Genomic DNA, 27,152 nt, shown 5'->3' with positions numbered 1-27,152 from the left:
TTCTCTATTCACACATATATCCATTATATTAGTAGTGGAATTACCATTCGCACCCTCACACACACGCTCCTGAGAACCAGAAGTCGGTTGGGTGTTTATATAATGAAGAATTATGGGGCTGTTTGATCGAGGTGTTCAAATGCTTTTAACCACCGTTGGTGCTTTCGCTGCCTTCAGCTTGATGACCATCGCTGTGGGAACCGACTATTGGCTGTACTCCAGAGGGGTTTGCAAGACCAAAAGTGTCAGTGAGAATGAAACCAGCAAAAAGAACGAGGAAGTTATGACCCATTCCGGATTATGGAGAACCTGCTGCCTCGAAGGTATTTGATTTCCTACCTCCTCCCCCTTCCCACGCCGCCCCTCCCCTCCCCTCCACCCCCCTCCCGCCTCCAAATAAGTCCCCTCCACATTCCACCATTTTCCCACTTCACTCCCTCCGCCGCCGCTGCTGCAGATCAAGGTTGGCTGGGTTAGTTTCAGAGGAAAGAAAATCAATAGGCAAAACCCACACTCTCTACTCTTTGGCTGCCATCCCCGTCTTCCCAAACCTCCTCGCTGGAATGATCTATGGTACGGTGAAAACAGGAAATTGTCCATAGAGTCAGATGTTCTCTGGATGCTTTGGAGTCCTTAGGGTTTGCCTTTGGGTCTAGCTTGGCCACCTATGAGGAGGGAAAATGATTGCTTCTCTGCGTGCTGCTCAGCCTTTTGCAATGAAGGATTCAGAAAAAATGTTCTTCCTCTTCTCCTCACTCCTCAAAAGTTACAGGCCCAGCACCATCTGCAAGTCTCCCTTAAAAAAAAAAATCTGTTGTTTCTAAGAATCCTTATTTGGTAGATTCTAATTATTCCAGGAGCTCATGTCGAGTTCAAGAGCATTTCGTAATGTCTACGAGCCCCGCGGATCATTTGAGGTGGCTGGCTGTGTATGTGTGTGTGTGTGGTGTGTGTTTTAAGGTTTACGAAGTCTAAAATGCATGTGTCTCTCACAGGAAACAAGCCCAAGTTCTAATAAACAGCGGTCACTTGCGGGTTAGGCTGAGCGCGGATTTGCTTCCACGCAGAGTGACATGTCTGTCATCCAGAAGCAAGTCGAGTCAGCACTGTGCAGGCAGGAGGCGAGGGCATGGAGAGGTTGAGGGGGAATGGGAAAGCATGGGTGGGGGTGTCAGCTGTTGGTCTTGATCTTGCAGAGTCACTGGGGCAAGTGTACTGCATGTGCTATGGGCCGAGGGGCTCCCACAACGTAAAGGCCAGGAGATGAGGACATGAGGAAGGCATGTGCTTTTGGGACACGTTAATAAACACAAGAGGGGGGAACTCTGTAGGTCATACAAGCTGCATTTACCCACAGACTTTAATGGGAAGGAGTGAATTTGCATAGCTATATCTGTCTGTGTGCAAAAGCCACCTATAGGAAGACAGGCAGAGAGACACATATGCCCCTGTATGGAAAGAGGCTTGTATGTGTTCCACTGATGTGAACCAAGCCTGGAGGCCCGTTGAGGTGGCGTCGGGAAGCGAGCACTGCAGAACTGTTTGTTAAGCTCAACGTGGGATGGTGCTGCAGGGAGTTGGGGCCAGCAGATGGGGGAGAGGGCAAAACTGACGTGGTCCTGGCGAGGAGGGGGGTCTAGCCTATACTAAGCCAAACACTAGTCTGGGAAAAGAGCTTACATCGAATGCCCCCTCCCGGTGTGCTTGGTGCAAACGGTTGAGTGATGGCTGAACATGTTTTGAATAGCTAAGTGACTTCATTGAGCAATGGTCTGTTTGACGCATACTGCATTTGATACCCTTTCTCAGTCCAAGCGCTGCCTTTAACATTCTGCAGAGGTGCTCTCTGCTGAACACTCCGTGCTCCTCCCCAGCCAGAGAGTCAATATCAGGAAATTAATAGGGACCGTTTTACACACACGCATTCCGCCTCTCTTTTTAAAAAAAAAATGAAAAGCCTTTCGTAGCGCCAGTCATTTGCAGTGGGGAGGCAGCTTCCATGTAATTAAACATTTATGGCAGGCTTTGATGCCGAAAGAGGAAGAAAGCAGAGGGAATGAGGGTTGCTTTGGGGACATGATCCTGGCAGCTGCTTACATCCCTTGGATTTTGGTTAGAGGGATAAGAGATCTTCAGCCAAGAAAAATTAGAGAAAATCTGTGTCTTTATTTTAGGGCAAATGTAATCGGATATTGGTGACCTGGTATAAATGTGCTTTTGAAAATCAGGGTTTTGTGGGCTTTTTTTTTATTTATTTTACGGATCCCTTAGTGTTGTGATTTTCTAAACATCTTGTGGTTCGCAGCAGACACGCAGACTTGCGACGGCTCTGGGTCACTTGTGCATCAAAAGGGCTTAAGTATTTTCATTAGACGCCCATCTGTTCCAAGTCCGCAGCTACTCACCTCCTCTAACTTTCTCTCCGAGCCGTACTCTCTTCCGCCTCGATCGACTATAAAGTGTTAGAATTGCAACAGCCCCCCCCCACCTCCTAGGGATGTGTGATGCTCACAGGAGCTGTGGGTTTGGCACTGTCCCCAGCGGTGTCCCCAGGTGCCCAACCCAGGTGCTTGCCTCCAGGCTGAGGGGAGGGCTGGATTAATAGTCCCTTTTCCACGAGGCTCAGGCTGGAAGAGCTAGTGAGTTTCAGGGCCCTGTTTGACCAGACTTTTCATTTCCTACAGTTTCAGTCTTGGGGTTCCCCAAGCCTGGGACCACCTCACCATGGTCACTTAGGAAGTGACTGGTGCTGATTTGCAAACTGCATGCACTTCCTAAAACCGGAGTTTGGGGATTCCTGTGAATCGGCATGCATGGCTCTTACGGTATTGACAAGTTGGCATCTCTGAGTGTTCAGAACAGCTTCAACAAGGGCTGGGTTATTGGCGCCTCTTCAAGTCAGGGTCTAGGGTGAGAAAGTGGACATTCCAGAAAGATTCTCCCATCCCACCTTGGATTATGCTCTGTGCCCACTCTGAAGATCTAGCTAACAGGTTTCCGGTTTACTCCCTGAGAGTCTTCTGGTAATGGCAGCTGAAAACCAGGCCTGACCTCCTCTCGTCTCTCTTGCTCTCTATCTTTCATTAGGATTTTTGTGTGCGGTCTCATGAGATGGTTATTTTTTTTTTTTTACCTCTCCATGAAAAGAAGAATCAGGAAATAGTTCCTTGCCTCTGTGGTTGCTTTTGAAATTAATGAGTCCGTGGAGGGATAAGAAAGGGAAACAGCCACCTGTTAAGGCCACACTCTGTGGAAGGGGAGAATAAAGGAAATATTCCCCTCTGCAGATAACTGAAAGGTCTCTCTGTGTGAACTCCTGAACTCCCTGACAGGTCGGTGTCTTCCCTGGGATTCAAGCCTGTGGTGGAAAGGTGGCTGGGCGTGACCCTGGCACGTACTGAGTGCTGGGTGGAAGCCTTGAACTGCTCAGAAACTGCCTTAGGAGTCCTAGGGTGGGGAGCTAAACTGGTTCTTTCAGAAAACAAACTTAGTCAAAACTCCAAGAGGGCACACGAATGTTGTGTGGTTTGCCACTTGGAGAATTAGCATCTGCTGTAACCTTAGAGGAAGCATCATCTCCAGGGACTAGAGACCTGCTCTGTTGGTGCTCTCCAGTTCCGGCCTTCCCTCTGTCCCCACTCCTCTCGCCCCCACAGGACTGCCAGCCCTGCAGAGGAAGAGCCAGGGGCTGGTCCACAAGCCATCCTCACCTACTCCATCCTTTTGTGCCTCTTACTTCAGTGTATGAGAAACAACAACAATACTGCTCTGTCCAGTTTGATGCCTTCCCCCCGATGAACTTTCCAGCTCCTGCAGCATCCGGGGTGTCTCCACCTGCTTGTGCGTGGTACCTCAGATAGTCAGTCTGCACCTCCACTGTCCTTGAATGGCACCTCCACTGCTTTTGAACTCACACCTCCACCATCCCTGGTTGTCTTTTCTAAGCTCAGAACTGCACAAGTCCTCGCCTGGCCTTCAAGATGGCGGAATGTTCCAGGCTTCTCAGCATGCCCTCTTGTTTCTACAGAGAAAGAATAGAGCTTTTGCTCTAAGGGAGGCCACCCGCCTTTCTGGACACTCTTACCTTCGACTGAGACTACCCGGTGTGTGTACACCACTCCCTAATGTCATAATAATATTTCTGAAATAACCTGATATTTTCTAGGCCCTAGAATCTAGGAGTTTTGCCCATAGTAGGTGCACAAGAAATATTTATCAACATCTTGGCTCAGAGATTCTTAATATGGTTGAAATTATTGAAACATTATTATAAGAGAGAGAGAGAGAGAGAGAGAGAGAGAGAGAGAGAGAGAGAGCACAAGAGTGATCAGAATAATTTGTTTTTTCTTCCTGGAATTCTTTTTAAAAAATAATAATGAGTCATGAGTCTATTGTAAAATACGAGAAGCCAAAAGACTCCACCACTGGACTGTGCAGGTCCCGACTGGCCAAAGTGAGGGCAAACTATCCAAGGGAAGGGGAGATAGTCTGCAGTCTCTACAGCAAGGGGAGAGGAGCAGCGAGGTGTCTTTGTTTCAGCCATCACAATTCAGGTGTCACCTGGCCCTCTCCTGAGTAGAAGCCTTAGGCAGACTAGAATAGATCACCCCTAGTTAGCACCTGTAGAACTTTCTTTTCTTTAGGAAAACCCCATATAACTCACCTAAAGACCCTGGACCACCCCACCCCCAGCCCTCCCCACTCAGGACATAGGTTTTGATAGAAGCTTGCCAGCGAGCAGGCCCACACCTACGAGGCAAGCCTGACCCTGCCCTTGCACTGCGTAGCTGACCCCCCACTCTCTACTTTGCTTCTGCTTCCAAGGTGAGTGGGAAGAGGGAAGCACACACCAGGGTCACATGGCAGAAAGTGACTGAGCCAGGACTTCCACTCAGGTCCCTGTGACACTTGGAGCTCCCCTCTCTCCTAAGCTCTATATGTTCTGGAAGCTGGTGGAAAGCCCTGGCCCTGGAACCGTGACTACTTTCACGGTCCCTGCATGTAACAGGTTCTGTTTTGTTTGTATCAGATGGAGACCCATTGGGCCAGCATGAGTAGTCAGGAGGGTCTGAGCTCTTGACCACTTGAACCTGCCAACGTGCCACCCTGCCCCTCTCAGGAGGACATGACTGTAGTTTACTCCTCTTTCTTGACTAGACTGAGGATGCTGGGGGATTGTAGTGACCACGTCCCAGCAGAGGACTCTAGACCTGACTTACTGGGCACCTCTTTCTTTGTGACCCCCTCACTTTGGAGGTGTCCTTGGTGTGATCATCCCATGGGTTTATGACGAGCTTCAGAAAATACCCAACTCTACAGCCCCTGTACACCGTGGGAGTTTTCAGAGAAAGCTTGATGTTGGAAGAGGAAACATTTGTAACCCTTTGGAACTGGGTTCACTTTGTGGGTTCACTTCAACCTAATGAGCTGGGGTATATGGGGCCTCTAAGTCCCAGTTTTCTTTTCTATAAAAACAGGAAGTATCCTCACCCCATTGCAAGGGTGATTAGGGGTTAGAGCTTAAGCAACTCCGTTGAATAAGTGAAGGAATTGTTCCATCTGGGAGAACAGCTGTTCACCTTGTCCTCAGCCGTGTTTGAAATGTCAATCAACAATTCCTGTTCCCTCTGAAATCCCTTCCCATGCTCATTTTATTAATTTGTTTGTTTTAACTAAGCACTTGCTGCTGTCCAGCCCCTTGTATCGGTTGCTGCTGTCTGTTGTTGTTGTTGTCGTTGATCTTATCTCTCCCCTGACACTAGACCAGCAGCTCCATAGGGGCAGAATTGCTTCATTTCTGCTCACCGCTGTGCCCCCAAGGATAGTGACAGTGCAGATTGTCAACCCATGCTGGTGAATGAATAGGTAATCCCCACCAGCTACAAGGGGAGGGCATTTCATGTCACCCAGGGCTGGGTCTTTGAGTGAGCAGTGAAAGCAAAACATTGTTGGTGACACTCCAAAATAAAAAATGGGCATAAGACAGGGGAGTGGGTGAAGGGGAGAGAGGGAGGGAGAGAGAGAGCCAGAGAGTCAGAGCCAGAAACAGAGAGAGAGACAGACAGAGACAGAGACAGACAGAGACAGATAGACAGAAACAGACAGACAGACAGACAGCTGCCATGAAAGGAGAGTGACAAAGAACAGTGATAGAAGTCTAGCTTGGGAAGAAACAAGGGCCTGGGGAGGGAATGCCGAGTGTGGACACTCCAGGAAAGACGTTGGCCTCAATTTTCCCTTCCCCACCATCTACAGAGGATGTTGAGGGGCATCTTAGAGAGAGCTGCTGCGTCAGGGAGAGGAAGGAAATGTCTACCTAGGCTGCTAAGAAGTTTCCAGATTTATCTGAATATCAGGTCATGCATGGTTCAGTGGTTCACAACAGTGAGCTCAGAACTTGGGAGGCTGAGGCAGGAGGGTTGTCACAAGTTTGAGACAAGCCTGAACTACACAGCGAGTTCTAGGGTGACCTCAACCACAGAGTGAGACCTGTCTCAAAAAAAAGTTTCTAAGATTTTAAATGTCAATGACTCTTTTAAATATTAAATAATTCTTTTGGCCAGACCCCATATTTAAATGAAGTTCACATTTTAAATGTCCAGGCTATCATCCCACAGTCACACATGGGGCAATCCCTTCATAGGTTCAACTTTTGATGAGCTTCTATAAAGTCTCTAGGGACCTCATGGGAAGCCATGTCATTCAGAGTCACTAATATGAGAGTCCTTAGAGCTTAATTCAACAACTCTGGGGTGTGTGTGTGTGTGTGTGTGTGTGTGTGTGTGTGAAGCCTGGATTAGTGCCACTAAGGGGTGGCACACAGGGCTGAGTTTAAGAGACTTGGAACTCTGTATGATTGGTACTTGCCATGAAAGCAAACCTCTGGGAGTGGGCTGGAAAAGCTTGGTAAAGTGCTTGCTGTTCAAGCATGAAGACCTGAGTCCAAATTCTCAGAGCCCGTGGGAAGCTGGATGCAGTAGCAGTGTCTGTAATCCCGAGGATCCTAGTGAGGGGCACAGGAGAATCCCCAGAAGCTCCCAAGCCAGGTAGACTGCATCGAACAATGAGAGATCCTGTCTCAAAGGGGTAGAAGGAAAAAAAGTCATCAAGGATATCCTCTGACTTCCAAACCTACACCACATCATGCACTTTCCAGAGCCACACTCTTACACGTATGTGTGAGCAAACACACAGACACACACACACAGAGTCAGGCATGGTGGTTCGTGGTTGGGATGCCAATAAAGGACTGTAGAAATGGGCGTCTCCTGGGAGTTCACTGGACAGCCAGTCTAGCCACTTTACAGCTCTAGACCAATGGGAGACTCTGCCTCAAAAGTTAGTTGAATGGCACCCAAACTTGATCCCTGACGTCCACATACACGAACGCGCCCATACATACAAGTATACGTAGGGAGGGAGAGAGCCACACCAATTCCTGTGACATGGGCTCTTGAGATGTGTGCCTTGGAATCAGAGGAAGAGAGCAGCCTCAATTATTAAAAGAATGATAGGCGGCGTGCTGTGACCTCGATGGGCCTCTGTAACCATTAGTTAGTGTCCAGACCGTGACTCAAAACAACATTAGGCCAAGGAACATGGTCTGACCAATGAGTTTTCTGGCCAGAAAGATGGGGTTGGGTGCTTTCTCAATGACTGTCCTCCATGCTACTCCAGCCATGTGCCGCTGAGCCTCTGGGACAGAGCTGATGTATGGATCTCTACCCAGGAAGAGTTCAGTCAAGTGTAGAAGACTCACCCATGAACAGATGATGGTGGTGTGAACTATGCACACTTGGGGATTCTGGGATCGTGGAGATGGGGTTGGTGGGAGGCTCCTGGGGAAGACTGAAGAAACACAGGGACCGGAGAGGAAATGCTAATTCTCTGGTGTGACTGAAAGCAAGGGAGGAGGAACAAAGCTAGGAGGCACACAGATGGGAGCCTGGGGGAACAGAAGCGCTTCACAAAGCAGTTCATGTTAGGCTTGGGAGGGTCCCACTGACCTCCCTCCTGCTCTGGTTCCTGAAGCATGGGTGGTACGAGGAGTCCACACTACCTTAGGGTTTACTGGGAGGCACAAGGCCTGGAGAAGGAGAGGCTGCAGTAACTGAGCAATTGGCGTTAAGGTTGTTGTGGCAACAGAGTAAAGGGTTGAAGGGAAGAGGTGAAGTGCAGCACACAGTAGGGATACTTCTACCCAGATTCCCAGGTCTCACTTTTCTAGAAGATAAAGTTGCTTCTGCTCCTTTTCTCTTGGTGTTATAAAGCACCATAGCCAAAAGCAACTTCAGGAAGAAGCGGGTTGCTTTGGGTTCCGGGGGGGGGGGGGGTGAGTGGGTGTGATAGCAGACCAGGAAGCTGGCCGATCACATGGTATGCACACACAGGAAGCAGGAAGTGAGGCGGGGCTATAAACACTCAGAGTTGACCCCCAGTGATGATGCTCTTCTTCCAGCAAGGTGCCACCCCCAAAGGATCCCATAACCACACCAAACAGCGACGCCGACTACGGTCCGAGTGTTCATGAGCCTATGGGGGGCATTTTCCATCCAACCCACCACAGGTGGCAAACACAGGCAGGAGCTGCCTCTCCCCAGAAAGATGGGGTTGGGTGCTTTCTCAGTGAGCCTGTGGCCTATGGAGAAGAACCCATCCTTACTATATAAAAGGCTTGACTGCCCCTTCAAGCAGTTCAGCGTAAAAAAGAAGACCCACCAGTGACCAGTGTGGGCAACATAGCAAGGAATATAAGGCATGAGGAATTCTGGGAGCACAGAGACGATGCAAGGGGTTTCCCTCCTTCCCTACTAGGTTTTCAAACCCACCTCTCAGCCAGTCTTTCATTTCAAGCTGCAGAAGAGCACATTCTCAAGAGCACGTGGCCAGGAGCTCTGTTTCCCTTGCACACTGATGTTGGAGGCCGCTTCGGGTGTCTTCTAGCTTCCCCTTTCCTGCATAGCTCAGAGAAGGTGATTAAGTCAGAGCCTTGGGTACTGGACACCTTGGTGTGGGGTGGAAATTCAGGCTTTTACTGCCTAGCCAAGGTATTGGCGTAGCATCCTGCAGTTACTCCAACAAGCCTCCATCCCTTCGCTCATCCACACTCCTCTTGTCCTCCCTGAATCTCCATGCCCTTGGGTAGACTTCCAGCTGCTAACAAGGCTTTGGAGCAAGTTCCCAGGAGCAAGTTGCTATGGCCTCATTCCTCAGAGAGCCAACCCTTCTGTTGGTGTCCCCCCTACATCTTCAGTACCCAGTGCCAGCTTCACCTTGGCCTTGCCCCTATCCCAGCCATGCTGGGGATTGAGTGCGGGGACTGTAGCCCCCTCAGACCTTTCTTGAGCCCAGTTCCACCCCAGTGTGCACTTAGCCCATTTTCTCTGCTTAGTCACGTTCTCTCTGCCGCTTCCTTTCCCAGGTTTGGTCTCATCTTTATCTCAGATAGACAGACTTTATCCTGTGCCTCCACGTACCAGTAATATTGAGCATGGTGGTGATGATGATGATGATGGTGGTGGTGATGATGATGATGGTGGTGATGATGATGATGATGATGATGATAGCCATTGTGTGTGCATACGTGTTCTCACACACACTGCTTCCACTATTACAGAATAGTCATCATTGTGTGGGTGTAGGTAAGCTGTTTCTTGAGTGTCATCCTCTGTTTTTTTTGTTTTTGTTTTTGTTTGTGTGTGTGTGTGTGAGAGAGAGAGAGAGAGAGAGAGAGAGAGAGAGAGAGAGACTGAGGCTGGGCTAGCTGGTTAGAGAAGCCCAGGGACCTCCTCTGCATTCCCAGCACTTCCCAGGGATTAGCAAACACACAGCACACAGCCAGGCCTTTGATATGCATTCTGGGACCCAAGCTCAGGCCCTCATCATTACACAGTAAGCTTTTTGCTGGAACCTTCTCCCCACCCCCAACCATTAACATCCCTTGAGTACCTCTTTCTTGCTAAGAATTGTTGCTGATGTTTCCCAGGTGTTAGCTTGCCTTTAAGCTTCCCAGAGCTAAAGAGATAAGCTCAGGAAGGTTAAGAACTTGCTGAGGTCACAGAGTACCAGAGCTGGGGTTCTAATCCATGCCCATCTGACCCCAACACATTATTGTGTCCCGAGTTTTCCCTGAACCCCACTCCCCAAGCCTAAGTATAGATTTTTGAGATGTTTGGGACTCTGATGCCTGCCATCCCATGCATAGTGACATCTTTAGTGACCTGAGACTTAGCTTAGATTAATGCCCCTTACGGGGCAGAACTGGGAAGCTGGAGGAGCCCCTCATCAGAATTTCTCAAACCAGAAGATGCTGCTCAATGCGATGCCATCTTCTTGTGGTTGGGAACAGAGTAATAATCCCTTGTTCCTTGCCTTCTGTGGTTAAGAGCACTCGCTGCTATTAAAGAAAACTCTGGTTTGGTTCAAAGCACCCAGGCCAGGCAGCTCACGCTACCTCTACAGTTCCTCGGAATCTAGCGCCCTCTTCTGGCACTCCCTGGTACCTGCACTCTCGTGCACATCCCCCAAGCATGCATACACGAATACACATTTTATTTGATTAAAAATAGAAACGTAATGAAAGAAATACCAGATAAACACAATGTAAGGAAGGATTAGTTCTGGCTCAAGGTTTGAGGGTACAGTCCATCATGGCGGGGGAAGTGGAGGGAGGAGCCACAGGCTCACATTTCGTGTGTAGTCAGGAAGCAGAGAGAAGCAAATGCTGGCACTCGGTTTCTCTTTCTCATCCTGTCAAGCACGGGATGATGCCATGCACATTTAGGGTAGTCTTTCAACCTCATCCTAGTCTAGATATTTCCCTCGTGGGCGTGGTCTCCCATGTGATCAAACTGACAGTTAACACTAATCATGGCAGTAAGCATACACCCTAGGCCAGCCATACCCGCTGTCTTTGACCTTGCTAGTTCCTTTTCTTCTCCACCTCTAGACCATGGGCTTCTCACCTATTGATGAAAGGACTTTCTAAGTAATCATCGTGCTCTAGGACAAGGTGTGAGTGAATGGGGATGTGGAGGGGACCACCAGGGTTTGGATAGTTGTTGAAAGGCTGGATGTGGGAGGGGAGGGTGAGAGAAGTGAATGAGAGGGTTGGGATTAGACAATGGCCATGTCCCAAGGGATATGCTAGGTTACTCACTATTGGGGATATACCTAGAGGCATGAAAGAACAAAGAAATGTGTTTAAAGACAAAACCAAAAGGACCAGCAGCAGGTCACATTTGGCACAGAAGACAATGTGTATTTCGCCTTGGATTTTCCCATTGACAACAAAGCCCGAATCCTGTTCCAGCCAGGCCTAGTGTTCCCATCAGCTCTGGCTTCCAATAGCCTGGCTTCCAATCTCGCCTTATGCACTTATCAGCCATGTAGATGGCTCATTAGGTCAAGTGCTTGCTGTGCAATCATAGGACATGAGCTCGGATCCCCAGCTCCTGTGTGAAAGCCAGGTGAAACACTCTAGCGCTTGGATTGGGGGAGAGTGGAAATGGGCAGTTCCTGGGGAGCTCTCTGGCCAGTCAGTCTGTCCAGAATAGTGAGTCCAGACAGGTTCAAGGAGAGCTCTATGTAGAAAAATGAAGAGTAGAAGGAAAGACACTTGACGTGGACATCCAGCCTCCATGTGCACATGCACATGCAAATGCGTTCAAACACACGCACACACCACATATATACACATACCACACGTGTGCATAAAATCAATCAACCAAAAGCAAATCGATAAAATACTTACTTTAGAGACATGCCATTTGATCTGGGAGAATAGCCTGACTTGATCCAATTTGAATTTTCTTGAATGACGATGACTGTATCAGACTTTGTGTTGGGTCACCAAGTCCAGCCAGACCCCAGGAGCTGGGGTGGGGAAAAAGACTGCCTCCTGTTCCCTGATCTTGGCCTGCTTTCCTTCTTGTGTTGTTTCCTAGCACTTTCTGCATATATTTGCATAGAACACATTGCTTCTGTCCTACTCGGGTCCTCTTCGGCCTCTCAGTGCAGTGGCCCCTGAGATAGAAGGAGCACCATACCCATGTAGTCGGTAAGACAGTGTGTTCTAGGAGTTCTAGGAGTGGCGGATTTGTCTCATCTCTGAAGGAGATCGGAACCTAGAAGAAGTCATGGGAAGGTACTAAAGTCACTACCGTGAGCTCCACCTACACAAGGGCCAGAGAAGACAGCAGTTCTCTATGAGGGAAAGACCCAAAGCACAGGAAGAAAATAAAACCACCCATGGCTGATGTCAGGAGGGTGAGGCCAAGGAGAGAGCAGAGCAAGGTCTAGGGAAGCACCTATTATTCCAATATTCCCACAATCCCTAGGGATCCTGCAGCTATGCTGATGCTGGCCACAGGTCCAGGTGGATGCTAACATGCTGTGTTTCCAGCCTGCAGGTGCTGCTTGTCCGTGGGACCAACACTCTCAGAATTAAGGCTCAGACTTTGGCCGACTCTGTGAAAGGGCACCGGGGGTGGGGGGTACTTTCCCTGGGAGATAGCTGGTGACTAAGTGCTGGGTCCTGTCCTGAGGACCACACAGGTGGCCCTCCACGAGTGGCCCAGTACTTTGTGACTTAGGTGGTCCCACAGGAAGCAGGCTGTGTGGTCCTTTCTTGCTGCAGCTATAACAGAAGACTGCAGCCTAGGGTCTTCAAACAACATGGTCATTCTCCTTCAGTTCCACAGTCTGGGAATCTGGGGAGGCTTCACAACTAAGGCCAAGCGTCCGGCAGAACTGGGTTCCTTATGAGGCTCTTGGGGGTCTGCTGTTTCCAGAAGCAGCCACAGTTTTTTCCCTGTACTCTTCCTTCGTTCCCAGAGTCAGACCTGGGACAGTCTTTCTTGGGATGCTTATATTATTCCTCCGTTCTTAGAGACCCTTGTGACTATGTGGGGCCACCCAGACAGCCCAGCTGGAGGCCAGGTGACTAGAGGCCTTAATTCCACCTCAGCCTCTTCCCACTGCGAAGTGTAACATCATAAACAGAGGCACAGGTTGCAGAACAGGGGTGTGGACATTTTGGAAAGTTGTCATGTTGCCTCTTGTTGGGAGTGAATACTTAAAAGAATCCTAAAATCAGCCAGAGTGCACACCTTTAATCCCAGCTCTGGCAAGTCAGAGGCAGGTGGATCTCTGATCTTCAGAGTGAGTTCCAGGACAGCCAGTGCCACACAGAGAAACCCTGTCTTGAAAACCCAATAAATAAACAAACAAAGAGACAGGCCTAATGCCCCTGCCCCAGATCAGTTCCCTGGAAGGAATTTTAGAGTTTCTAACAAAAAGGACTACACTGTACATTGTACATAACAGGGAAAAAAACAAAATTAACTAGGGATCAAAAAGATAAAAGGGTTTCTTCTTGTCCAAGCACATGGGTTTTGAACAAGAAGTGCAGCACCCATCTAGAGGCCCACACAATGATTGACAATACAGACTGTCCCTGGATCTCCGCTCTACCACCATAACTGTTAGTCTCAAGAGCCCAGCATGGCTGCCAGAGCCCCAGCCACACTGCCTTTGCATTTCACACAGCTAGGTGTGAAATGGTACAAAATGACAGGGGCAAAGGACTCCTCAGCCTGTTACCTAGAAGATAGGACACTGTTTCACTTCGGTCTCAAAGGCCCTAAAACTCTCTGTCATGACCATACATAAGGTACAAGGAAGGTTAGCTCACCCTCTGTTCCAGACCGCTATGTGGTCAGTAAAACACTAAAGGTTCTGTGGTTCATGGACAAGAAGAAAGGGAAGGAGCTAGCGGTGTCTCCAGAGTACCCTATGTGTCCCATTCTCCTGCAAGGCCTTGAGGTCAAGAGAGGGAAAGGACTGATGCAGGACCAGAGAGGCAGTGACAAGCAGTGACCGCAGGCTTGCAGCTGAGAGCAGCAGCTAATGGCACCTGTGAAACGGAAAGGGACTTGGCCGTTCCTTCATGCCCTGATTGTTCCTCTGCTCCATGTACTATGCTAGATCCCCCCTTCAGGAGGCTCAGCCACTTGCCCTTCTGAGTCCCCAGCTGCCACCCTGTCCCGCATCTATCTCTCTTGTTCTTCCTACTGAGCTCCAAGTTCGTGCTGTGCCCCATGAAGTCATCACTTCCAAAGATGTGTCTGCCTACAGCAGAGCGGCACAGTGGAGTTGGCCAGAGAGGTACCTCAGAGGTCCGTAGTGTGGCTTGGCTTCCTCCTTCCTGGTTTGTATGTTGGCAGGGCCTCTCTTTGGAGATGGGGCTTTGTGACAGGCTTCACCTTTGGAGAAGGCTTCCTTTCTCTGGGGATTCTGCAGCAGTCGTGCAGACAGACTTGAGTGGAGTCAGAAGTGGGTGGTACTTGCCCCTCTCCAGCCAGCTGAGAGGCACCCTCTGGTGTTCTCTGCCCACCAGTCCAGGCACATTCAAATATCCATATATTTTCTTGTGCTTCTGTTTTTAAGTAGTCACTATTCCAGCCAGGAGGTAAAGCTGGGGACAGTGTTGTATTGGTTTTGCCTCTGCCTGGTCAGTGAGTGAGGGGCGGGCCAGTGGGGCAGGTGAAGTAAAAGAGACAGTACCTGGTACACACCAGTCTCCCAAAAGAAAATTATGATGTAATTTCTTACAATGGATCTGGACAGGGAGGAAAGATAGAGAAATAAACTGACTTCAGTCTGGCTTCCCAGTGAAGCCACAGAAGCTGAAAGCAGGCAGCAAGTCATCCTGCAGCCTAGGCCCTGGAATAGCAGAGTCCCTCCCAGGGCTGCCTTTAGAGGATGCTACTTGCTTCAAAGGATTTCTCTCCAGCTCAGGAACACTGTGCCCTGGCACCAGGCTCACAGGCAGAGGCAGAGCAGGTGAGAGGATTGATGTGTGACACAAGGCAGGGGACAGAGACCAGCCAGCTCTTGCCCTATATCTGCCACATGAGAACAGGAACCAAGGGTGAGACCCAGGCTGGTGGGAGGCAGAAACACCACATGACAGAGCGTGGTGGCAGATGTTGGGGAAGAGGTGAGAGCCCAGAGGATCAGCATGAAGCCATCCGAAGCATAGGGACATCCCCACTGGGAACAGTTGGGATAATGGAGCTCACGGTTGGGGACAGAAGAAAATATAATGCAAGAAAGGGTCTTCCTCTCCCAGGCAGGGAGAAACCTCTGCTCCTCCAGACAGTCTGTTCTGAAACACCACTGTTAACGGATTAGTGAGAAAGATTCACAAAGCCTGTGGCCCTAGGGCCCCAGCTGAAATAATGCCAGGAGCCTTGACCAACAGGGCCACGCACTCAGCATCCTGTAGATTTCCCCTCAGCCATAAGGGCTTCCCGTCCTAGATTTCTTCACTCCCTGGCAATCCAGGAGCTCCATCCCTTGGAAGAGGCAGTTCTGAGCATTAGGTGGACCTGGCCTTGGATAGTAACCAACTCTAAGGCCTCAGGCTAGCGTCTCTGAACCACACTTTCATCTGCTAGCAAAAGCAGGGATGATACTCAACCAGCAGCCTATAAGAAGGCTCACACTCAGGAGTTTAAGGTTCACACACAAAGCTTGGAAGCTGGTGGGCACTTTGCTCAAGCATGAGTTCTCAGGCATCCATCATTTAGAGACCGTGTGCATTATCCAGACACTTATCAGTAAGTGATGCTCATGCTACCGCTTCATCCTGAGCAGTGTCTGCAGAAGCCCAGATTTAAGGCTCTCATTATACTTTTAACAGCTGTTTAAAATATCCAGCTTAGGGCTAGAGAGATAGCTCAGTGGGTAAAAGGGCTCGCCTGCAAACTCGAAGACCTCAGTCTGAGCCCCAAAACCGATGTAAAACTCCAGGCATGGTGGCATTTGCTTGTAATTTGTCTTGGGAAGGCAGAGATGGGAGCATCTTTGGGGCTCATGGGCCAGACGTGTCAGCATACCTGGAAAACCCCTGGCCAATGACAGACGCTGTTTCCAAATGCAAGATGAATACTGCCTGAGAAATCACACATGCATGTACATGCGCGCGCGCGCGCACGCACGCACGCACGCACGCACGCACACACACACACACACACAGGGGTAGGGAGAAAGAGAGAGTGTGTGAGCTTTGCCCATTTTACAGATCCACGTTCTGACAATAGACATCACTGTGTTTGAAAGAAGTGGATAGTTGGTCCTCTGTCCCCAGCATACCCCAGCTTTCTGACTCAAGTCAGCCAAGGAACAGGGGAAAGAAAGCAGAAAGGTTAAGCATCAACTCATGGACGTCTCTGGATCTTCAATAGTCTTTCAGGGGAATCCAGAGGCCTCAGTTCATAGAATTGGGTCTGTTCTCCCATTAAGACCATGGTATAGACAGTCTGGGGTGAGATGGGATGGCCTTCTGGATGTGTGCTGAGGATTTCCCATAACTCCCTGTGGGTCTTCAGAGGAGGCTGTTCCCTGAGGCCCCATTAGAGATAGAGATTAACTCCTCCTTCTACATCTGTGGTGAAGTGATTACTCCCCCTGTCTTAGTCTATCAAACCTAAAAAAACAACTGCCTAGTATGAAGTGTAGTCACACTTCTGTGTCGACCTGGGAATGTGTCCAGAACCCTCCCCAAGTCTCTCATTAGCACCAAAACCCAAAGAAGCTCAAGTTCTTAAGAAAACAAAGGAAGGAGAATAAAGAGGAGGAAGAAGAAAAGTAGGAGGAGAAAAAGGAGAAGATGATGAAGAGAGGGAGGAAGAGGAACACAGTATTGACAAATATTCAACATGCATTCACTGATGTACTTAAAACATCTCTAGGTGACTTGTGTCACCGAGCACATCTCAAATGCTGTGCAAAAAGTCATTCCGGGATGTCATGTAGGAAGTAAGGACAAGGGGAATGTCCAAGTGAGCTCACTGTAGAGGCAGATTTTTAAATCATATTTGACCCGTAGTTAGTTGAATCTGTGAATGTATAATCCACGAAGCCAGACAACTGACCGTCCTTGTTCCTGGAGGTGTCTAGGTGTCTCAGGAGACAGTTCCTGGTGGGGGAGGAAAAAGGGGACACCTTGTCTCAGAGGTGACAGCCTCGTTTAACACATAGTGGCAAAGAATTCTGGGAAAACAGGACTTGGAATAATGTACCACACACTGGCCCTCAAGATGACATCTTGGTTTCTTTCCTTGCCACTGTGGTAAGAAGTACCTCGACAAGTGCAACTTGAGGGACAAAGGGTTTACCCTCACTCACAGCTCAGGGTATAGCTCATCATGACAGGGAAGTCAAGGCAGGAGCTTGAAGCAGCTGGTTATATCACACCCACAATCGATCAGGAAACAGAGAGGAATGGATATGTGTGTGTGATGGTCTGGCCCACAAACGAAATGGTTCTCCCCACATCATTTTGTCAGGGATCCACCAGGACAGTCAGGTGCTGAGGTGGGGCACAGATAGGCTGACCAGAGGCTGATGACTTCTGGCCATTAACTTTCTCTTACTGTTCTGGGGGCCAGAAGCTGAAATCTTCTGACAATTGACTCCTGCTGATAGCAGTAGGGGAGTAGGAAAAGAAACTTAATTAGCTGGGTTCTTTACTCTTCAACTCAGGGGCCCCTCACTGGCCAGAGAGAAGTTAGGAGCTCATTAACTCTTTATGAGCCAGAGAAAAAGGAAAAGGAGAAAGAGAAAGTCATATACACGCTACATACCTGTTTCATCAATTCACAAGTGCATATATATGCTTATATACACACACATACATGTGTATAAATGTACATACATATAGACAGACATATATACATATATGCACTTGGTGGATGGAACAGAGCCCCAACAACCACACTTTATATTTTTCTCTCAGCCTTTTTCTATCTTCTTGGATAAAAGTTCTCCATGAAATTACCTCGTAGATAAAATGTTACACAAAAAGGAGTTACGGAAGGATATTGATAGTAAGTTCAAAACAGTGTTTCATTCTGTAAGCTCATTATAAGTTCAAAGCAACAGTTTCACACGGCCTTGCTTTATCATAGTGCACACCTGTGGCTTCATCCTTGGACCTGACCTAGAATGGATGTTTTTCCTTGATCATAAATCTGTCCTAAGCCTATTTTTTTCTTGGTGTAGTTTATGAAGGCTCATCGTATTCCTTATCATGTAGCCTTTGCTTGCTACTCTGTGAGGAGGGGGCACATTCTATTCTTGACTCTAACTTTATTGCATCTTTCTGGCAAAAGCAACTAGAACCAGCTCTTTAAACATTCTTTCTAAGATTATTTGAGTCAAATCGGGAATTCTATAAAGTCATTAATACATCTATATCAAAGTACATCTTCATATTGATTTGCAGGAAATTTTCCCAATGGCGTGGGCTGATGCCTAGGATTCATTCGGCTCTGTAATAGTGGCAGGAAAAGCATTCAGCTTCGAGAAGCCATTCTGGGACAAAGTCGTTGGAGTCTATGCCTCTCAGAGAGCTCCCATTGCAGCCATACAAAATGTGGGCCATCTCCAGAAAACTCACTTGCCATAAACTTTCCTACAGGGCTCGTGCCATCAGTTGACAGGGGAGAATCCCTCGAATTCCCAGAGACCCATCTTTCAGGCAGTTGTAGATTCTCAAGCTGACATTTCTGGCATGGCAGCAATGCAGATGCTTGCTGTGTCTAAGAGAGCACAGGTCCCCCTTCTGTGATTCATCCCAGCTGGACCACGTGGATTCATGAGCATCACCTCCTGTGTCATCCAGAAAGAACATCCTGAACTTAGAGAGTTGAACTTCACTCCAAGAGTGCTTCTTCTGTAGATTAAGCACTGTCTCATTAGACCCTAACCCGCTGACAAGAGCCATCATGATTTTTTTCCACCGCAGAACGTGTCCACACATTAGTAAGGCTATAAACTAATTACTGGGCATTAATTCAGGGCCAGGAAATAAATCACATAGTCTCTTGTCGATTTAGCATTAGGAAGCCAGGAAGGGAAGATGGGGTACCTCTCAACAAGAGCCCAGAGTAAATGCCTGTCTTTCAGAGGGACCCAAGAGCCATGAGCTCACTGTCTCCAGGCGCCCCCTTTGGGATGGCAGTCTGGAGAAAGTAAGTATTCTCACAATGAAGCTGATGAGATTTTAATAGTTGGACAGATGGCCTGAGGGGGAGGGGGGATGAAAGGAAGAACTGGAGAGAGAGAAAGAGAGAGAGAGAGAGAGAGAGAGAGAGAGAGAGAGAGAGAGAGAGACCACTTGCATAGCTTTCCTTAAAGCAAGTGAGAGCCACTTCCCGTGCTGGGAATGAGGTATCACTGTCACCAGCTTTGTCAAGTTGGATGTCTTCCTTTTAATAACTGCATGATTTAGCATCAATTATGAACTAGGGCAGTAGTCACAAACAAACCGGAAGTTAGAAGCCCACTGGCTTCCCGTACAATTGCTGTCATTTTGATATCATTTGCTTTTCTATTTAATAATGACCCCACACAATTACGGTGCTGTCCTTTCGTCTGCAATTCAATTTATGTACGGGTCTCTCCTGCCTATCTTCCCAAGGTCACTGGGCTTCAGTATCCCACTTCTGAGCTCAAAGTATTTCTTAAAAATCTAGATCAAGAAACCTCGGAAGAACTGGAAAATATAAAGAAAAGGAAGGTTTCAGAGGGAAAGAAAAGTAGTTAAAATTTGTCTTATTATATCCTCTCTACAGTCACGTGAACCTGGCTTTAAAATCTCATTTTGTAGATGGGGAAACTGAAGCAACTGCGTAACCCATTGCACAGCTCATAAGTAGAGGTGGGACAGGGTTTGGTGTACCCTCTGTTCATTTCCTCAGTTCCAGCATGGACTCTGGGATCCATGTCTTCCCCAGGCATGAGCCAGACTGTAGGAACCGCCCCCATCATGGGAACGTGAATTGTCTTAAGACAGTCTTGAAATGTTTAAAATTCATCCAATCGCATGGGAGTTCTGCCTCTCTCCCTGTCTGTGTCGCAGTTCGCTGACACAATTATCAACCACCCTTGAGAGCCAAGCGTGGTAAAGGTGAGCAGAGAGTAGAGAGGGGGTGGACCCCAGAAGCAGGCAGCTGTGGTACCTGTCCACTGAAGGACAAATGGAACCTGTAGGGAGGTGAGGTCCGAAATAACGTTCTCCACAAGCCTAAAGATTGTCAGAGTCACAGAAGCACGCCATTTCCTTCTCTCCTTCCCACCCTTCGTGCTGACTGGATCACATAGATCTGTGGGCAACCCCTCCTCCATCACTCATAAGGAAAGATCTGGACTTGAGGTGTTGCGCTTTACCCACAAGGATGTTTTATGTTGGCCCGGGGAATAAATCCGAGTTCCTCGTCTGAGAGCAGTGAATAGCCAGCAAGGGGGTGTGGGGCACCTAGGAATACCCTGCCCTTTCAGGGAACTGGTGAATCCAAGTGCCCTGGCTCCAGGTGCCCATTTGGGATGACGTGCTGAGAGGAGCAGGCACCCAGTGGGCATTCACCTAACACGGGCTGGACTCCCAGGAACTAATGCAAGACCATATTCCACTGGATTCTCACCCACACTGTGTGGTGGAATTTCCACTGACTGAGTGAGCAAGGCAAGACCCACAGGAGCTGGGTGATGTTTGCACAGTGTTTCTCTCATCTGATGAGGAATCATCGGGGGAGCTGGGTATTAAACTCTGGCCCACAAATGGATTCCCAGCACAAATGTCCATCAGTGTCAGAGTTTGATCAAAAGCAAACAGAAGCAGTAAGGCCGGGGATGTGTTCTGACTGGAAAGCCCAGAGTCTGTGGGGTGGGTGCTGTGCAGCTCCGTCTGTGGCAGAGCGCGTATCTGTTTCGATTCACTGTGGACTTGGATGGAGACATTTGTTTGTTGAGCACAGAGAAATGCTCCTGGCTTTGGCTGGCCTCCTCCATGTGGTTTCCAACAAGCAGGCTCTTCATGTTTTGTGTGGCCTTTGGAAGTGTGCTGCACGTCCTCAGAGGCCATAGGGTCAGGGCAGCCTCAAGGGGGGGGGGGGGCGTGGAGAGATGAGAAGAAGCAAGGGAAGAGCTGGAGAGGACAGAAGGAAAATGAAGGAAAGGGGAGTTGCTAAGGCACATGCGGCTAGCACATTCAGAAAGGAAACAGATAAAAACTTGAAGAGTAAAAACAAGGGAGCTGAGATGTGGCTCGCGTGGTAGAGTGCTTGTCTAACGTGGACCCTCTGAGTGTGATGGTGGTGATGAACGCGGACCCTCTGAGTGTGATAATTAGTGGCAATAGGGATGGTGACTGGGTTGAAGGCCAAGATGAAAAAAGACCATGATGGCTTCTACAACAACTTGAACTAGCATCATCACAGCCACGAACACTCAGAATTAGTCTTCACCATATCCAAAGCCTTTCATCTGCGATCACTTCATCCTAGGAGAGAAACTCTGGGTTCTCCTGAACAGCAGTTCTACCTAATCCTAACCCCACCCTGAGCATCACCTGGACTCCGGTGAGAAAGGGAAGGGCCACCTCTCTGTCTCCGTCACCCACATACACACAGAGGGAGGGAACAGGAAGCAAGATGAGAGGAAGACCACAAGGCCCCTTCAGTGTTCCCTCTGCCAGTCTCCACCATTGTGTACTTACGTGCTTAAGTCCGTTCCCAAAGTGGCAATGTTTAACAACCGTCTGGTAGCCTTTCTAACTGTGGGCAAATTGCATTTTTTGTGATGATTTACTTAATGAGAAGGCCATGGAAAGCCTTCCTTAGTCACCTCCTAAAGGGTCCTTCCGAGGCAAGACCACGAGAAGTCGCCCACCCTGGGTGGGGTACCTGAGCCCCCAACCCGTCTCGCTCCACCATCACTAATCACAGACCATTTTTATTTAAGAAAAAAATGCAAGTGCTGACAGATAGGCAGCCAACAAAATGATTTCTTTAAAAATAACCTAATAACAGAATCTCAGTCGAAGGCATAGGCAGCTGCATGGTTTCCTCTGGCTATAGCAGGTGCGGTGATAATTGCCTGCGCCGGGCCGGGCTGCGAACTGTAATTGGGAGTGCTGGCATTGCGAGTGGCCTTGACATTTCCGAGGTGACCTGCCAGGCACGTCCTTGGGAAGAGGCTGTGTGGTGAGGTCCAGGGTGGGAGCAGGATTTGAGGAGTGAGGGAATTGGGTCAGATCCCTGGGAACACACCTGGGAGAGAGAAGGCTGTGCCAAGGTGGAGTTGAACCTTCCCTGTGCATGAGAAGGGGGCGGCGTGGCCTCAGGGAGAAGAAAGCTGGTCCAGCTCCAGTCCGTGTGGGGAAACGGGGAGGAACAGGTGTGACGTGGAGCCCGCGGGTGGAAGCGAGGTTGGGGCCGTAGTGTGAGAGCTGAGGGTGAGGGGTGACGGCATGTGCGTGGGGAAGGATGGAGGCAAATTGGGTCATGTCTTTGTGGAAATGGTGAGAGAATTGGGTCAGAACTGTGGGGGAGAAGGCTTGAGAATTGGGCCGAGTCTTTGGATAGAAGGGGGAAGTGGGTCAAATGTGAACGTGCGTGGAAGAGGGTAGGAGAAGGTGATATTGAAAGTGCGCCGGCTCCCTCCAATCAGACGGCGAAGGAGATGGGAGCTTGGATCGGCAGCCAGGATAGGATGAACCGGTGAGATTCGGGCCACTTCCTCCTGGCTCCATTGATGTGCTGACCCCCCTCACGGGTCATGAGGTTTAAAGTAGCCTTGCTCACTCTTACCCAAAATCACGTCATGGTCAGCCACAGCAGAGTACTTCAGCACATCCAGTCAACTCACATTTGGATTTGGGGTAGTAAAACTTCCAGAACTTTCTGTGGCCTTATTTTGCCTAGGACATCAAGTATGGATGCAGTCACTTTACCCTCAGCCCCCAGCATCTCACCATGTGCACAACCCAATCTCCTCCCTCCAGCTGTTGACAGCGTTACCTGACTTGCAGCCGCAGAGCACACTGTGTCAATAAAGCTGAGTAACACATTGATTTTAGCGGCTTCCAAACTGGCTTTGTTCAAATCCGCGCAGTCACAGAGCAGTCAGACCATAATACTTAAAATGACACTTAAAAGAAACGGGCTTTTATTAATCAGCTAAACTCCTATTGGCTGCTTGGCTGAATAGAACCATTCTCAAAGCAAAGGGAGAATGTGCAATTCACAACTTGGCTGTGGCACTCCACAGAGGCATTGTGCAGCGCGTAGACCTGCGTTACCAGTGAATGGTAGCAGCAGCGTGGGGAGGCCTGTGCCTCCGTATGTTTTTTCTGGTGATTTGAGCTTCACTTGTAGCACATGTGGGTCAAGTAAGTTTCTAACGAAACATAACCCTCACCACCCTTGGTTTCCTTGGGGATCCATGTATGGAGCTGTACTAAATCTAATCGGATCAGGGCGCGTTGATTAAATCTGCATCTGAGCTCCTAAGAACTGTCTTGACTGATATACATCATGATGATGAGTGAGATTGAGTTGTAATAGGCTAGCGTGGTTATGCACACAGGTCTGGCCTACCCCCTAGAAAGATGCTCGCCAAGACAGGACAAGGATCGGAAACCATACCTTTTCCTATGGGCATCAGAGAACAGGATGCTGGAAATACGGTGTGTTCTCTCCTCTAGATAGTGTTTGGTGGTGTTCCGGAATTACAGGGATGGACGCTGGCTCAGTGGACATTCAGATCGATCATTTGGCTCTGACCGTTCTTGACTTAGAAGGAGCTTATAGAGAGTCTGCAAGCCTCCTCCGGGAAGTACAGAGGGAGAGAGGTGACTTAAAAGCGAATGGTTTCCTCTGTGATTCAAATCAAACCTGTGTTTTCTTCGGCAGAGTTATTTTGAGTCATTCATTATGGTTTTTCCTATGAAGCAGAGGCCGTTTGATACGGTGAGATGTGAGCACCAAAGGAAGGAAAGGAGGCAATACTGAAGTCAGCCTCTGTGATTTTACACACATGCACACAATGCACGCACACACACACACAAATACACACACACACACACTAGAGTGCACATAATCATACACACACAACTCATGCACATGTGGGCACACATAACACAGAGGCACACTTGCACACACGCATGCATATTAGCAGCTACAGAGATATCTCCCTCAAGCAACACAAGGGAAGTGAGATTCCTGTCCCCTTTTTTCCAGGACATTCACTAAGGTTTGTCCAACAGATGTTCCCAGGCAGCGAGTTAAGGTACAGGAAATAGTACCGGATTTGAAGGCGGAGAATCTGGGCTACGAGCATCTTCCACTTCTGAGCATCGTGACCTTGGCTGAGGCTCTTCCTCTCTCAGCCTCTGTTACGTCCTCTGTAAGCAAGAAAAGGTAGATGACGCCTGTCTCAGTAGCTACCCACAGCTTCCAAAGCCCAGCCAGCCAGCCAGTGCAGACCACACCCCCTTGCAGTCCCATGTGGAAGGTACCTAACTGCACCCCAGACCTGTGCTTCCCAGGGTGGTCCTAGCAAGGCAGGGTTAGAATTAAAGTCTGCTCTGGCCTTAGAAGAGTGGCTTAGCTCTCAGAGAGCTCTCAATGAGAGCTTCATGGTGATATCTGCCTGAGACGGCTACCTTGGAACCAGTTTGCGTGTAACAGGTGTCAGACACCACTACTCTCCTAAAAAAGGGGTCCTTAGTCCAGCCAGAACAGTCTCTTCTGCCACTGCTAAGTCCAGGTTGATCACAGACAGAAACGAGGAAGGGCAGGAAGTGTGTGGTCACGGTTCTAGGAATAGCAAGTCCATGTGTCTGTGAAAACTCCCATCAACGAGAAGGGAGAGCTGTCGGTTAAGTGCTTGCCTCGCAAGCACGAGGACCTGAGCTTGGTCCCCAGGCCCTCAGAAGCAAGCATGGTAGCATGCACTGGTGATTGCAGCACTGAGGAGACGGAGAAAGACGTATCTCTGAGGCTCACTAGCCTGCCTGTCTGTGATACTTGTAACCCTCTAAGCTAGTGAGAGATCCTGTCTCAAAATTTTAAAAGTGCATGGTATCTGAGGAGTAACACCTACACACACACACACACACACACACACACACACACACACACACACACACACGTCAGGACAGCACATAGCCCATAGGCAGCCTTCTTAAGAGAGAGTATATAAGAGCCTGTTCTTCGAAGGTTGAAGCGAGACTCCACCGTGGCCTCTGGTATCTCCCGAGCCAGGAGACCACCAACTTGGAAACACAACCCTTCCCCTCTGTCCCTGCAACTGTGAGTGGCAGGGCCATCCCCCCCTCGATGTCTGAAGCTCTTGCAGTCCCTTGGAAGAGCAGGCTTCACATCGGCCCTGCTGCTAAGGATAGGAAGAACAGTGTAGCCTTTCTTTTCTCCCTCCTTCTCACTCTCAAATATCTGCCTGTGGAAACACTCAGGGCCAGGAAACAGGAGTGACTCACAGCACAGAGAGCTGAGAGCTGAGCCTTTCGGAGCCCACACACTGCTCAGACAGGCCAGACCTTTAACTGGCAGATCAGTGCAGCCAGGCAGGCCTCACGGTGTCTGATGAGGTGTAACTCCTGGGTCCATTCTCCACACAGCGAGACAGGCCATCTTGAAAGCAGTTAACATTGCTTAACAGACGAGAGCCAGGGATGGAATTCACCCCTACCCTGGACCCTAAAAGCTGACCATAGCTTCTGTTTTGGGGTACTGAAAGATGAGAATTTGGAGTGCTATCTCTTGATTGATTGGCCACCTCATAAGCCACCTGACTATCCTCTCTCCACCCCTAAGAAGAAAAGGCCCCACACAGTGCTTAGGAGTCATAGACCGTTGCAAGTGACTAATTTGGGTCATGTCACTTTGACCTTTAGAGCAGCCCCGGGAAGCAGGTACTGTCTCAAAACTGATTTTATAATAAAGGAACTGAGGCTCAGAGAGGTGAATTCACCTGATCAAGGCCACACAGCCAAGTAGCAGAGAGCAGGGACTGAGGTGCAGCATGTCCGTCACCCTCTTCCCTGAAGTGTAGCATAGAAGCCAGGAGCCATGTCCCAAGAAGCATACTGCCTCTGCCCAACCCAGCTATTGTGGTGGACTACATTAGGCCTCAGTTTCCCCATCTGGAAAATGAGCCTTTGAGCAATCCTCATCATGGGCATGGCTTTAGGATTAAATGACTTCAGCCCCAGTCTATGCTATGAAGTGGGAGCTAGGAAAGGTTCAGTCACTTAATTCCCGTGGTCACCCCTCCCAGACGGTCACTGGCCCTCTGCTCAGAAGCCAGCCTGGATATGAGGTCACCACATGGTACCATCAGCCAGGACCAAGGTCACCCCTCAGGGGCAAGCTACAGTACAGGCTCTAGGGCCAAGCATGCTTGTTCCCAGGTCAGAGAATGGACAGCTATTCTGGGCCCACCCATGATCACATGCAACAGTGAGATGTCCAAGGGCCAGGTGACCAGGTGACCCTGTCCTTCCTCACTCAAGGATGCTTTCCTAGTCCCTAAGGTCAACTCTCCAACAGGCCTAGGTACTTTGACTTCTAGACGTGAAAAGTGGTTTGCTTTACAAACTGTAGAGTACTCTGCTCATAAGAGAAGTTAATATGGAGGCTGGAACATGTTGAGAAAGAGGCTGAAGTGTGCATGCGCGCGCGCGCGCGCGCGCACACACACACACACACACACACACACTCACCACTTATACAACACAGTGGCCAATTTCCTCTGCCTCCTGTGGCAGGAAGTGGCTGCTCTCCTTTGCTCTTGAACCTCCCATGATGCAAGTGGCCTGGCCCTTGGCTTCTCTCTGTCTACCTCCCATCCCTTCCACTGGAGTAGTCTCTCATTAGACACACCCATCCCACAGCATTGAGGAATTTGTAAATGAGATCCATGTGTGCATTCTGTAAGCTCTCTTTGTAGGCGGGCTACTGTCCATGTAAAGGTTTTAAGGACAGGTGTGACATTATTAAAGTCGAGAAGGTTCCACCGCCAGTTTTTTCCACCCTCCCCTAATCCTCGTGACTTACTCAAATGTATCGATCATCTCCTTCTCTTTTGTTGGACCCTACACACACACACACACACACACACACACACACACACACACACACACACCCTGTTGTCTCTATTTCTGGGAGATTTCATAGTTTACCCCCATACACATTTTGAATATCCCACAACAGGAGAAGCCCTGTGCTTAGGAATTTAAACACTAGACATAACCCTAAGCCTGTGAAGTGAGACTTCCAGCC

At 49.1% G+C, this 27,152-nt stretch overlaps 1 protein-coding gene across 2 annotated transcripts in view; it reads left to right on the top strand.

Annotated features, from left to right (window-relative positions):
- Nucleotides 1-27,152, top strand: part of Cacng2 (calcium voltage-gated channel auxiliary subunit gamma 2) — a 127,467-nt gene that overhangs the window by 1,232 nt on the left and 99,083 nt on the right. Inside the window, exon 2 of one of the 2 annotated variants that reach the window (XM_017595135.3) lies at nt 178-323. In XM_017595135.3, coding sequence (XP_017450624.1) covers nt 182-323 — 142 coding nt within the window. In that variant the 5' untranslated portion in view covers nt 178-181. Of the gene's footprint in view, nt 1-82; nt 324-27,152 lie in introns of those variants that run through there. The other variant, NM_053351.2, reaches the window with a different exon arrangement.

Source organism: Rattus norvegicus, chromosome 7 (genome assembly GCF_036323735.1).
Source record: "Rattus norvegicus strain BN/NHsdMcwi chromosome 7, GRCr8, whole genome shotgun sequence".
Taxonomy (NCBI): domain Eukaryota; kingdom Metazoa; phylum Chordata; class Mammalia; order Rodentia; family Muridae; genus Rattus; species Rattus norvegicus.
The sequence above is the reverse complement of the archived record's forward strand: the minus strand, read 5'-3'. Positions and strand labels throughout refer to the sequence as shown.